Genomic DNA, 13,058 nt, shown 5'->3' on the forward strand with positions numbered 1-13,058 from the left:
TGAGATCTTCTCATAGAAGTAGGTAGAATTCTTATAGAGTGTGTGGCTTCTCTCTGCAAAAATCTTACTCAACCATTTTCAAATATTTTGCGGTAGAGGAAACGGTTGAATAGCCAAGTCATGCAACGGTCTTGTATACTGAAGCTTCTGCAGTTGAATAGACTTCACAATATACTTGTGCTGAGGCTTGAGCAATTGAATGACTTCATATAATAAGACCTGTTGAGTAACTTCTTCTAAAACTTCAATTGAGCGGTCTTGTACCTGTTATACATGTAAAGATAGATTGATCTAGTACAAAAAGTCATTGTTTTTTATCCAAAACTAATGGAGCTAACACAAGGTTACAACTTACAACTAATATATGCCTAATAATATGTTACCAGCAATGATTTTTAAATAAAGGCATAATCTATCCTATTAAATCACAAAAGACTGATATCAAATATTTGATTAGATTTATTCCAATCTACAGGGTCGATGTTCCAGGAATGGAGATTTACAAATTTCAGTTGTGTCCGTCCAGGGGATGAGCATCGGACCAGGGATCTTGGCGACCTCACGTTCGTCCCAAATGGTATTTCTCTTTTTATATGGGAATATCAATATTACACTGTTCACACGAAGTACAACAAATGCACCAAGAAAATCTTTGCAAAGAGACTTTGATATATTTTCCAGTAACAAAAAGTTCTATAGGCTAAGCCCTTATTCTGTCAACCATGTACAACTTTTAAACCAACCAAATTAATCCCAAATATTACATGAACTAGTATACTCGTTTTTTACACAGTAAATATTAATCACATAAAAATAAATATGACAAATGCCGAGTGCAGCCTACATACACGTTTATCCTTCTCCGGTATCACTATTTTCAGAGAAGAAGGCAAGTATCAAGCTGGGATTTGAGGTGGTGTTTGGCTTGCTGCTGGGACCAGTAAGCGTGAGTAGCCAAGACTCTATCCAGTAGTTCTTGGGGGACAGGCTCGCCCCTTCTCTGTTGAGGCGATATTCTTGCTGTGTGAACCAGTGTTTTCCACTTATCCTAGGAAATAAAAGAAAAAACCCAGTCAAGAAACGTTTCTCCAAGCTCACAACTCGGATGAATATGGCACCACAATACATCTTAACCTCGTGTTTTATGAAAAGTAGTTCATAGGTCAATCATAGGAGACTTCCATCAGAAAAAAGTAAACAGTGGCCATCAACACAAAATACGACAACGCAAATAATCGTTCTAGGATCTCCAAAAGTCCCATGAGAGGCCCGTAGCCACGAATATTAAAATTTCTTACCTTCAAATCAACATAAGTTCTGTGCTTGGCATTGTCAAAAGCTCTCAACTTAACATCACGCCATCTGCAGTACATTCACATTTGTGTTCACTAACAAGTACAATATCGGTCCTTTTTGCATAGATAACAAGTCGAACAGTGTCACCAAACATACCTCCCAGTTCCAAGTTTCTCAACAGCCTGAACTAGAGCTTCCACTTCGGAAACAGTGAAAGGTCGACGAATACGGCGCTGTGCAGAATCAGATCTCTTAGATTTCTTCAGTGGAACCATGGCTAGCACATCTGGTTCCATCTTTGGGACGGGAGCAAGAGCTTTTAATTGTGCAGCAGGTTTCTGTAATGACATATCAGGTGGGGACAGAACTGAATCATGATCGCATTCTACAAAATTATTGAAATCATTTCCTGCATGATCTGGCGGAGAACTAAGCTTCCCATGCTGGACGCCATTTCGACTGACACCCCTAGTTGGACTGTACCTGGTGGAAATCCCGGCAGACCGTTAGTTGTTGCAGCCGCTATGCATAATTCGAGCTGGCAGGCAAATTAGATTAGAGCTTGTAAAATATAGGAAGTAAAAAAAATCACCTCCACAGATTATATAAAGTTTTATTGAGCTTTTATTGAGCTTGCCAGGTACATGACATAAGCTCTATCTATATTAGGCCAGGTGGTATGGCTTTACTAACTCGTTCAATGAGGGGGAAAATGGCGAAAATGTAGCAATTGCTAGAGATATTAAACTTGAAAGTACAGAAACCAGTGATATACCAAGCAAGTGGCTGAGGATTGTTATGCAGAAGTTGACGAGGTTGGTTATCAGAAAATGATTGTAATGGGGCTTGAGAAATGCAGGGTTCCAGAGTAAAACCCAACATATCCATCTCGTTATCCTGAGAAATTCCGGTCTGCAGCAATGTTATGTTATCGTCTCTAATCGTCTTACCCTGAAGAAGAACTCCAACTCGTAGCCCACTGCCAAGTATTGCATTCACCGCTTCCATTACCGTTTTCTGCGAAATATTAGATCCACACGCAATACATCACTGAAACAAGGGGAGTTGAATTCCATTACAGAGAAAGAATAAGACGAGGTTGGCCAGGAAGATTTTTATATTATTGATATTTTTGTTCGTAAATGAAACATGGGTGTTGATTTCGTCAACTAAAAGAGTCTGGATAGATTTTATACACCTTCAGAGAACCAACAGTTGCAGTTTCTGGTATTTCAATAACTAACTCCGGAACCCTGAAAGATCTGATCTTCAGCTTCACTGACTCCCAAAAAAATTATTTCTAATGAGAATCCTCTCAAAAGTTGAGCAAGGACAGATTTTTTTTTCCGTAAAAAAAGAAAAGGAATTAGCCTGTGAAAAGCTCTTGTACCTTGCGGATTGCTGGTGTGGAAGGATGCATGTTCAGAAGCTGCAGAATTCTGAGTTTTGAACACTGCATTCAGACATTCAGTGTCAAATTATTTAATCTAAAAATTCTATTAATTCATGCATGATCTATATATGAGTAAATATTTAGTAAATCACTATATATAACATCGTGCATATCCCTCTATATTTGATTCAAATTCAAACACAATTGAAACACCGCATGTGCAGCAATTGAAGAAACAATAGGACTGAATGGTTATCGACATAACGAAAATCATAACTTATGAATCATGAATGTTTTAAATAGTAAGATAGTCCAAACCCCGTAATTGAAAACACGAACATGTAATACAGTGGTCAATAGCTGCTAGCCCAAATCCAACACAGATTTTCATCATTCCAAATTTATCTCTCATCTTCCATTATTATGCACGTAGGAGTGTCTTTTCAGGGGTTGTGGTAAGAAATTACCTGGTGCACCTCCACTGTTGCCTTCGTCAGAGTTAGACATTGAGCTACATTCATAAAACTTTCTCTTTTTGAAAGGATAGTCCCTTGGTGACCTCTGTCTTTTAAAACTTCTCTTACTGATAAGGTTTTCACATCTTTCCGTATCTGAAAACATGAAATGCCAACTTTAATACACAGTTCCATTACCTTGTCAAATCATTACAGCACAATAAATAATTAAACAGCTGACTCACCAGCATTATATCTTTCATCATCCCTCACAGGCAGAGTTACTTTATAAGGCCTAGATGCTAGCAACTTCCTAAGTTTACTATCCCCAATGCGTGGTGATGGCCTAAACGTTTTAATTCTGATTCGATGTTCAGTGAACCCAGAAGATTTATCGTCATCATCTCTAGAAACTAACTTTATATTGTCCCGTTTAACAGGAGTGGAACCACAAGGAGAGTGGTCCCCGCAAAAGAGAAGCTTTTCGCCATCAACGGATTTAACTAACCTGGAAGGCTTTTTGTCACAAGCCACTGGATGGCACAAATTAAGTCCATTACATGTCGACGGATTAGGAGGAATTGAAGATTCCATTTTTATATGTTTCCTAATTTCATGCTCGGATCCATTATCAGCAAATATCTTACAAGCTGAGGAATCAGGATTTACTACAGGTGTAAAAATCCCAAGTCGTAGCTTGCAATCATCATTAGCCAAATTTTCAGCAGAACTATTCTTTTCAGAGCAATTAGATGTCGTTGTTCCAGATGCAGGCCCTGAGATTAGGTCGTTATGAGACAAAATTGCATTGGGATTTTCTGTGACAAGATCAGGGAACAGAAAATTCCTTTCATAGGAATCTTGATCACAAGATTTTTCTTCTACAGGATTGATTTCAGTTTTTTCTTCTTTCCCATCTGAACCTTCCACAAGTTGCTCCTTTTTGGAAAATGAATCTGACAAGGGCGGAGAACTTTCCCTTTCCGACAGTAACCTTCCCGCTACAGTAGCCAATAAATCAAATGCACACATTTGTCGATCATCTGCTTTTCTCTTAAACAAGCACCTCCTCTAGAACAAGTTTAATGAAATGAAATAAGTACAGTAGGCTTTTTGAGTGACCCAGGTGAAAAAAGGAATATGACAATAACAGGATACAAGGAAAGTTGATATTACCCTGACGGATCTAGCAGCTCGTGGAGTGGGAGGCACCTGATAGCCATTGAAACCATAGTCTAACCTCTTTTGCAACACCATAACTCAGAAATCATATCTGGGATAATTCATAAAACAGAGACCACCGGCATTTTCACCTTGCTGGCATAGTGCAGACCATGAGTTAGCAACAAGAGCAGCGATGCCAATACAAGAAATTGTTTTTGTTCTATTACGCGAAAACATCTAACATGAGCGGCAAAAGAAAATCAATTGAAGGAAATCACGAAAATTTTATTTTAACTACAGATTATCTATTGTTAGAAAACACCAAAACGACCACAAAATCCATGATGATATTCTTTACAAGTTCTCATTACCTATAAGGAAAACCAAAACGTCTCCAGGAAAATCCAACCATGTGAGTATTCTAACTTAATTTTCCTGCTAATCCAACAGAATTCAACCGCTTAAATATTCAAATACATTGGTGCACAATTATCATGTACAAAAACATAGGACAAGACTCAAGATTTAAAAATAATATTTATTTGAGTAAAGGAAATCACTTTCAATATTTGACATAGTTAAACATCAGCTTGTAATCCTCAAAACTAGATAGAAACCACAGAAAAAAAAAAAAAAAAAAAAAGCAAAATGAATGGCATAATTTATCTTGGCTAGATCGAGCTATAATAATCATTTATTCTCGTCCATAATGGCAAGCAAAATCTCACGAATGTCCAACAAAGAGAAGAAAATGCAGCCCGATATACACTACCGATAAAGGAATTTCAAATAGCATTGTAACAATTAGAACAAAATGATTTTATGCGTCAGCGTATTTACAATGACAATCAAGTTTATTTCCAAAAAAAAAAAAACAAGGAAAGATAAAAAGGATCTGCATGCAAATGACAGAAAGATCAACTCAAATGATCTAAAACTTCTTTTAATACCAATCATATGGACCTTTGAAAAAGAATCCAACTTCAATCCACAAATCACACAATTCAAGTTTTACTAAAACTTTTCTTCTTGTAATTAAACCAAAGACTACAACTTTTACCAATCTAACAAATCAAAAACCATTTCACCTTCAAACAACCATTTATGTCTTCAAGCCATCACAGATTCCATCCAAATTCCCTCACAAGAACAAAAACCCTGCAGAATTATCCTATAAAATACACTCACAACCACCCAAAATCAGATCTTTTCTCCTTGAAAAAGAACAAATCCAAGAGAAGAATCTGAATTTTCCATCCCATCACCCAAATCCTCTGACCCATCATCATCCTACATCTGGAGAGAACAAGAAACAAATATAAAAAAGAAAAAGAAAAAGGAAATGAAACTAGCAAACAAAGGCTCCCTCAAATTCCCTTATAATCTCCTGGTGGTAAAAAGATAGCCAAAACCCTTTGAAAACCACGCCATACATCAGCGCTTAAACCCCAGCTCTTATACCATTGATCCATGTCACCTGATCTACCGGTACACACACAACACCCCACCGGCTATAGAAGGTTGCGGTAAAGAAACTGCCTAAAGACCTGTTCTTTTTGTGGGCCCCAAAAGAGCTGCGATGCTGCCACTTGGACCCAGATTAGAATCCTGTGGTCACACTGCATCCATCATTTTTAGTTGATCAACAGTTTCCACTCACTTTGTTTTCTTTAAATTTAAATTCATTGTGGGTCACAAATTTTTTTTAAAAAAATAAGGTTTCTTTTTAAAGTATGTAATTTTATGCCAATGGAATCCGAGTAGCAAGGAGGTCTGTGTACATGTCCTAACAAATTTGCAACTAATTAAGGTTTTTATTTAGCCTTAAAAACTCACCAAAATAATGCCCACCCCCAAGAATATCTATGGTTTAACTAAAACATAGCACATAAACTCTCTATGCATCCTATCCAATACCAAGAAACACATGTTAACACACTTGTAAGTATGAGAGCAAAATTTTAAAGTTTTTGAAGAAAATAAATATATTTATATTAATTAATCAGATAAACATCTTTTAACTTTAAATCACATGTATTATGTATTCATATTCGGAAGTTTAATTACATAAACACTATTATACAATCGATAGATAGTGTTTATAGATAGTTTGAAAAATGATATCGATCAAACTTTATTTTTTCAAATTATACTTTTTCAAATATTAGATTTCATAGGCATGGTAAAAAAAAAAAAAAAAAGAAAGGTATTAAATATTTGCGAGTTTGTTTTCTGCGTTTGTGTGTATTATGTGTTTGATGAGTTACGCCTACCGCACTTTAGATGTTTCAATTTAAATTAAATTAAATAATTTTTAATGGCAATGGTTAATAAATTAAGGCATTTAAAATTGGGGATTCCATCAAAATTCGAAGCTCCTCCTTAAAAGGAATACGCGGCGGAAGGTATCAAAAAGGCGCCACGTCGGATGGAAAAGCTGGATCCTACGTGGCAAAAGCACAGCCCACTGTTGGACACTTTTTTCGCTGCGTATTATCTGCAAACTTCTAATTAAATAAAATAAAAAATTGAAGGGTAAGAGAAATAGAGGGATAAGGTGATAGTGTGGGTCCACGGAAATGCACGGGAGGTGGCACCGGAGAAATTAGGGATGTTAATGAATCTGTTCTAGACTCGATACTGCATTAAATTCATTCCGTTGATCCGGCTAAGCGGATTCACAAGCAAATCTGGGGTGGGGTTTGGGTTCGAAAAAATTCGTCCCAGGTCTGTTCGGTCAAAGTATAGAAATATAAAATATATATGTAATATTAATAATAATATATAATTATATTTTTATATTAAATAATTAATACTTTTTTCCATAATTTGTATTTATAATATTTTTGGAATGAAATAAGTTTATTTTATTGTGATATGTTTTATATGAAAATATATCATTATGATTTTTTTTAATAATTATTAATTAAATACAAGTTGATAAATTTTAATTTGTGAGAAATTTCTTTTTCATAGATATTATCGATATAAATTTAATTAAATTTAATGAGTTTTTTTCATTTTCAAACTATAAATATTTTTTATTTAATAAATTTAAAATTATATAATTTCTGACAGATCCAATGGGTCTAACCCAAATTGGCCGCCTGATTCGCGGGACGGGGTAGGATGGGTTCAAAGGGAGGCTGGGCGGGTACTGGGTTTAGCCAAACTCGCCTCAGACCCGTTCCATTTCTATCCCTAGGAAAAATATTTATTTGATCCAATAATTTAATTTTTTTGTAGATAGTTTCACAAATTTTGTGAGCCGGTCAATATTGTCTATATTTAGAAATAAAATTAAAATTTTGACATAAAAAATATACATTATTATTATTATTATTATTATTATTATTATTATTATTATTATTATTATTATTATTATTATTATTATTATTATTATTATTTTAGTTTTTCCATTAAAGCCTTCGTGGGTTTCTTAATTATTTTGTTTAAAATATGAAATGGTGATAAATTTTTTGTACTATTTCTTAAAAACCTCTTTATTTATTTTTTTTAAAAAAAATCTCTTTTACATTAATTGCTCCACTCACGTGAGTTAGGTTGTTCAAATTGGGTCTATTATTTGTCGTATTTTTTATTGAATATGATTTTCTTGTCTCGTTGTGTTTTGCGGTTGACGTTTTTATTTTTAATAATTGATTTTATTTTATTTTTATCTCTCAGAGTCTAGAATATCGTGATTTTTGCTTACTCAGTTCTTGTTTTGATTTTTACTCCATTCGATTATAATTATTCCTTGCATTTTGTTAGGATCGAAACATGTGTAGAGGGGGGGTGAATACACAATATAAAATTTTGCGAGTACTTCGATCTGATTTGTAAGAATCAGACAGAAGTTTCGTTTGCTTAAAACTTTTGATCTGTTCGAAAGTTCTGAGCAAGTCAGGCGGAAATAATCTTCCTCACAGATTGAATGCATAATAGTACTAATGCAAATGAAATGAAATAATTGCAGTAAAGAGATAGAGTTGTTTCTGGATGTTCGGAGATGAATTCTCCTACGTCACCCCTTCTTCTGTTTCCAGAAGGATTTCACTAGAAAACTTTGACTTATACAATTCCTTTGTACAAATCCAATCCAATCAATCCTTTTACAAGAACTCCTAGCTATTACTCTAACTCGATGTAGAACAATTTTTCTACTTAGAGTTTACAAGATAAAGCAACAAAGTATGCTTCGATGGTTTGAACTGGGAAGCTGTAGCTTTGATCTGGATCGATTTGAAGTGTATCTTTGGGCTTGATCGATCTGTGTTGTGTTCTAACTCAGAATATCAAGACTTTGATCTGATGAAATAAGTATCTGAGTTGGTATATTGAGTGAAGACTTTTTCGACTTTGAATTTGATTGCTTTGTAATTTTCACTCTTGGTCTCGTGTCTTAAATCTTCGAAATGCTTGAGTATTTATAGTTTCAAAAAGTAGACAGTGAGCCGCCAACAATTTTTGATCTTGGGCTACCAGCATATCTCATAAATAGCTCACAAATCTTGACTTAAAGCGAAGGCCGATCAACGTTCAAATTCTCATTAAATGATTTTGTCGTTTTCTTCAATTACCGCAACGGATAGATTCCTGATGAATCTTCGATCTGGTTGTTGACCATTTGATCTTGTGTCAATCGATCCGGTGTAATAAGATCTGTGGAGCTTGATCTGTATCTTGGTTTAATCACGATACTTTGATCTGACAACTTTCGTAGAAATCTTTAGTCTTTAATATTTGATGAGTCCGATTAATTTATTTACTTGGTTTTGTTTTGACATTGTAATCACCGAAATTCTAGAGTTTGATCTCCAACAATTTTTCCCTTTTTGGTGATTTCAAAACCAAGTTAATATTCGGATCAAAAATATGATAAAGACGATAGATCAAAAATCTTTTCAAAAATTTTCTGTCATAGATCAAATAATAATTTTAGACAAAATAAATGTCAAAAATTAATTCTTCAGATCTGCTTGTCTCTGCTTTTCTTCTGATCTGAAAATTTTACTTCTTTCCCTTGCCTTTAGCCTTTTCCCCCTTTTTGGCAGCACCACCCTCAGATAAAAGATCTAGAATAACTGTGAGCTGAGTACCAAAAGTGTCATGAATCTGTTTGGTGCAAGCTTCAGTGGAGGCTTTGATACCTTCAAGCTTCCGAAGAATATTTATATATTCTGCAGTGTGTTGCTTTCGGACATTCAGGACAGATTCACTAATGTTGTTTACCATTGTCAGCACATGTGATTTTAAATCACACAGCTCAGTAGAAGTTTGCAGCTGATTAGCTTGCAGTTCACCGACTATAGTAGAGAGTTGAGTGAGTGAATTATCCAAGTGTTGATCTGGTCTGATGTCAACCGGATGAGAGAGATGAGCTTCAGTGGTGTCAGTAGAAGTAGAAGCACTAATTTGAAGTAGTGAAGCAGAAGAAACAGAAGGTGTAAGTGTAATGTCCTTCATAAGCTCGGATGTTCTCTCTGGATCTGTGATGCAAATCTCTGAGAGAGATGTAGATGGAAGATCCAACTTGTCTTTGAACATAATGGTAATAGACCTGAATATACTATGAATAAGATCAGTTCTAACTATCTCAAAGATAGGAGGCAAATCCATTACCAATTGCTCAGACGGATCTATCATCAGAGACTCGTCAGATAAGAGACAACTTTGTTCTTCCATTGGAACAAATGGTACCAGTGCTGTGTGCGGATCAATAGCAGAGGTCTTTGTTCGTTCTGGAGAGTCCATTATGATATCTTCAATATGGGAATCATTCAGAACAGAGGTATCCACTTGCAATTCATCTGCAACTTGTTCTTCACCAGAGATAATAGTTTCAACTGGTGGAGTGTTGAGAACCGTAGATGCAGCTAGTGGTAATTCTATTTTTTTCTCAGTGGTTGAAAGGTCAGGAGGAACAGAAGAGTCAGGCTGTTCTGTATTGACAGATCGATCAGCTGACACATCTTCAGAGATCGGAGGAATCAGTGGTTCCTTGTATTGAAATTCCTGAGCAGACTGATCTGTGGGAACAACATCAATGATTAATGACTCTTCTAGAACAGAAGTATCCTTAGCTGATAAAATGCTCGCATCGATTGGTTCATCAGAGAGAGTGAGTTCATCTATCAGAGATAGTTCATCTGTTTCAGACGGATGAGCTGAAGATGAAGGTTGAACTCTGACTGGTGCTTCTGATGGAAATTCTTGTCTCATAAGTTGAGCATTTGCTGTCATCAGATTAGCCTCATTCTCCAGTTGGTTAAATGCGGCGGTCTTATCAAAAATATCCAGACTGGTTGGATTGAACTTGGATCTCTGTGTTCGAATGATGTGTCGAAGAGTGATTTCCCATAGCCTAAGTTGAACAAACTCTCTTCTGTTCAAGGCTCTAGACACCATTCTTGTTTCAGCCCATTCAAGAATTTTATCTTCAAGGACTGCAATTTTGTCCAGTGTGTTCAATTCCTTGATGTTGATGAAATGATCCTCAGTCCGATGAAAGACCCATCTGTCAAATGACTTCATTTTTAGATCCACATTTTTGATAATGTGTTCAGTAGTCAGATCAATAATTCTTTGAATGTTTGATAGTAGATTTGGTACATCATCAGGCTGTTTGAAGAATCCGGACTGAAGCATGGATACATTAAGTTGAGTCACTGGTGGAAGAACATCTTCTACCATAGAGAGAGGAATAGCTGGAACTGGTGCAGATGGAATAGGCATTGGAATCCGAGGAATCCTGACTATTCTTCTTCTTTTCTGCGGATGAGGTGGAATGATGACAGCAGTAGTAATTTGATCAGATTCAGAAGATTCGGACTCAGATAAAATTGCTAAAAAATTTCTCTTTGCTGTAGTCTTCCTTCTAGGAACTGTTCTCCTTGTAGGCGTAGCTTCCTTTGTTGATGTGATGGCCAATGATTTAGATTCATCCTGGAGCGTTAAGTCTTCAATCTCATCCGAGTGAGATGAAACATGCTTGAAAATAATCAGTTGTTTAGCTTTGTATACATTAATGGCTCTTTCATTTAAAGTCTTGTGCGGATGAAGTGCAGACGAGGGTCCCAGATGGACATTCAGATCATTCAGAATATCTCCGATTTGAACTGCAAATCCTTGAGATTGTTCTGTAGGTGTAGTTATCATAGCAGATAGAATATTGAACAGAACAACTGAACAATTTACGGTAATACCAGCAGATATAGCAAACATAACATCAAATTTCTCAGATGTAATTGCATCGAAAGAACCTGCTTTGGCCAGAAGAGATTTGGCCACAATATCGTGCAGAATCCTGAATTCCCTCTTCAATTCCTTCTTCTTGCACGGAATGTGAATTTGCTTGTTTGTCAAGGAGTACATGCTCTTCATCTGCTTCTTTGTTTCAGCAGAGATTGATGAGAAATTAGTGATACCCTGTCTCGGCAAGTCAAATGACGAAGTGAAAAGGGTAGAGGTGATGTGGACAGATTCTCCACCAAGACTTGCAGAGATGGAGTCGTCTTCAACTTTGGCCATCTGAAAGAATTTGGGTAGGGCTTGCTTGTAAAGCAATTTCCCGCCTTCGAGAAATTTCCGCAGCCCAGATGCTTCAATCGTTCTGAAAATATCCACCAATCCTTGATCTGTCAGATCGAATATTGTGTGAAAATCGATGAGAAGAACGTTTTGGGTAATGGGCGTCATCTTTGTCCTGCAAATCGAAAAATAAATGCGAGTAATCTCGTTTTTGCGAAGAAGGAGCAAATTAGGGCTCAGAAGAATGCGAAGTGTAGAAGAGGCATTTTTTTCGATAATTTTTAAGAGGCTAAGCACGTGGCAGATGACGTAAGCGACTTTTCAAATTCAAAAAGTGCGGCTGATGTGGGATGCCAAGCACGCGGTAAAGAAAATACTATTTAATATTATCTTGGGAATGCATATCGACATAAATAAATAAGTAAATAAATAAATCCCTTATAAATAGATCACTCGGATGTATCTTTCGAGTATTCTGTTTCATACTCAAACTATAAACTCAAATAAGGGAAATGAGTTCTAATCTGTCTCTTGAGGAATTTAAGGAAGAACTTCAGGAATTTATCCTGAAGTGGGTAATGCGTCTCTGGTTCAAAGTGGAAGAGATCCGGATGTATCATCAGGCGCTATTTCCTCCACGCAAGCATGAGGATGTTTGCAAGCTTGAGGATCACAAGGACAAGTACAAGGAGTTGCTGGGTGCCATAAGCGTTGAGGAGATCCTCTCAAATCAGGGTGTTTCCTTTCTGATGTACAGGAAAGAAGTGAGGGTCCTCACTCATCGGATCAATGCAGATGAGTTCAAAGGGAGGCGTTTTGATCCAGTTGTGTTGGAATGGTTGAACAGGTGGCATTTGGATGCTGATGTGAGAAAGCGGGTCTGGGGGCCAATGAGAGAAATTTAGGGGATTAAGCTAGTATGAAGAGTATGATGTACTACCTTTGAATTATGCAATGAAATATTATGTTTTATCTTATAAGTTTTGTGTTTTGTGCGTGCGATTGATACTTGTGAGTATAAACAAAAATACTAGAGAAAACTTAACCAGCATCGAATAAAATGAAGATTTATCCAGATAAAAGTTTAAACTAAACGTTTCATCTTTAGTCGGATGAAAGATCCAAAGTTAGATGAAAGATCATTAAAGAAATTGAACTAATTAAAAAAATGGACGAAAAATGATGATGAAAATTTTAAGGTTACGAAGCAAAAAGCA

At 36.1% G+C, this 13,058-nt stretch overlaps 1 protein-coding gene across 2 annotated transcripts; it reads right to left on the bottom strand.

Annotated features, from left to right (window-relative positions):
- Nucleotides 1-639: 639 nt before the first annotated feature.
- Nucleotides 640-5,720, bottom strand: LOC140887065 (telomere repeat-binding protein 2-like). Of its 2 annotated transcripts, XM_073294086.1 has the most exons (11): nucleotides 5,397-5,720; nucleotides 4,680-4,743; nucleotides 4,321-4,461; nucleotides 3,390-4,215; nucleotides 3,157-3,300; nucleotides 2,687-2,749; nucleotides 2,495-2,574; nucleotides 2,072-2,313; nucleotides 1,453-1,779; nucleotides 1,299-1,362; nucleotides 640-1,048 (listed from the first exon to the last, which is right to left on the bottom strand). In XM_073294086.1, exons 3-11 carry the CDS (start codon nucleotides 4,399-4,401, stop codon nucleotides 878-880), a joined length of 1,998 nt encoding a protein of 665 aa, XP_073150187.1. In that variant the 5' UTR covers nucleotides 4,402-4,461; nucleotides 4,680-4,743; nucleotides 5,397-5,720; the 3' UTR covers nucleotides 640-877. The 2 variants fall into 2 exon arrangements, with proteins under 2 accessions (XP_073150187.1, XP_073150186.1); XM_073294085.1 differs by lacking the exon at nucleotides 4,680-4,743 and having other exon boundaries at nucleotides 641-1,048.
- Nucleotides 5,721-13,058: the final 7,338 nt, after the last annotated feature.

This window comes from Henckelia pumila, chromosome 3 (assembly GCF_033568475.1).
Source record: "Henckelia pumila isolate YLH828 chromosome 3, ASM3356847v2, whole genome shotgun sequence".
Taxonomy (NCBI): Eukaryota; Viridiplantae; Streptophyta; class Magnoliopsida; order Lamiales; family Gesneriaceae; genus Henckelia; species Henckelia pumila.

Bases quoted from the DNA above. Each gene is read 5' to 3' on its own strand.
- LOC140887065 (XM_073294086.1), bottom strand. From the start codon at position 4,401: ATGGTGTTGCAAAAGAGGTTAGACTATGGTTTCAATGGCTATCAGGTG. The intron at 2,750-3,156 runs GTAATTTCTTAC...GTCTGAATGCAG, and splicing joins CAACAGTGGAGGTGCACCAG to TGTTCAAAACTCAGAATTCT. The intron at 2,575-2,686 runs GTACAAGAGCTT...TTTGGGAGTCAG, and splicing joins CCACACCAGCAATCCGCAAG to TGAAGCTGAAGATCAGATCT.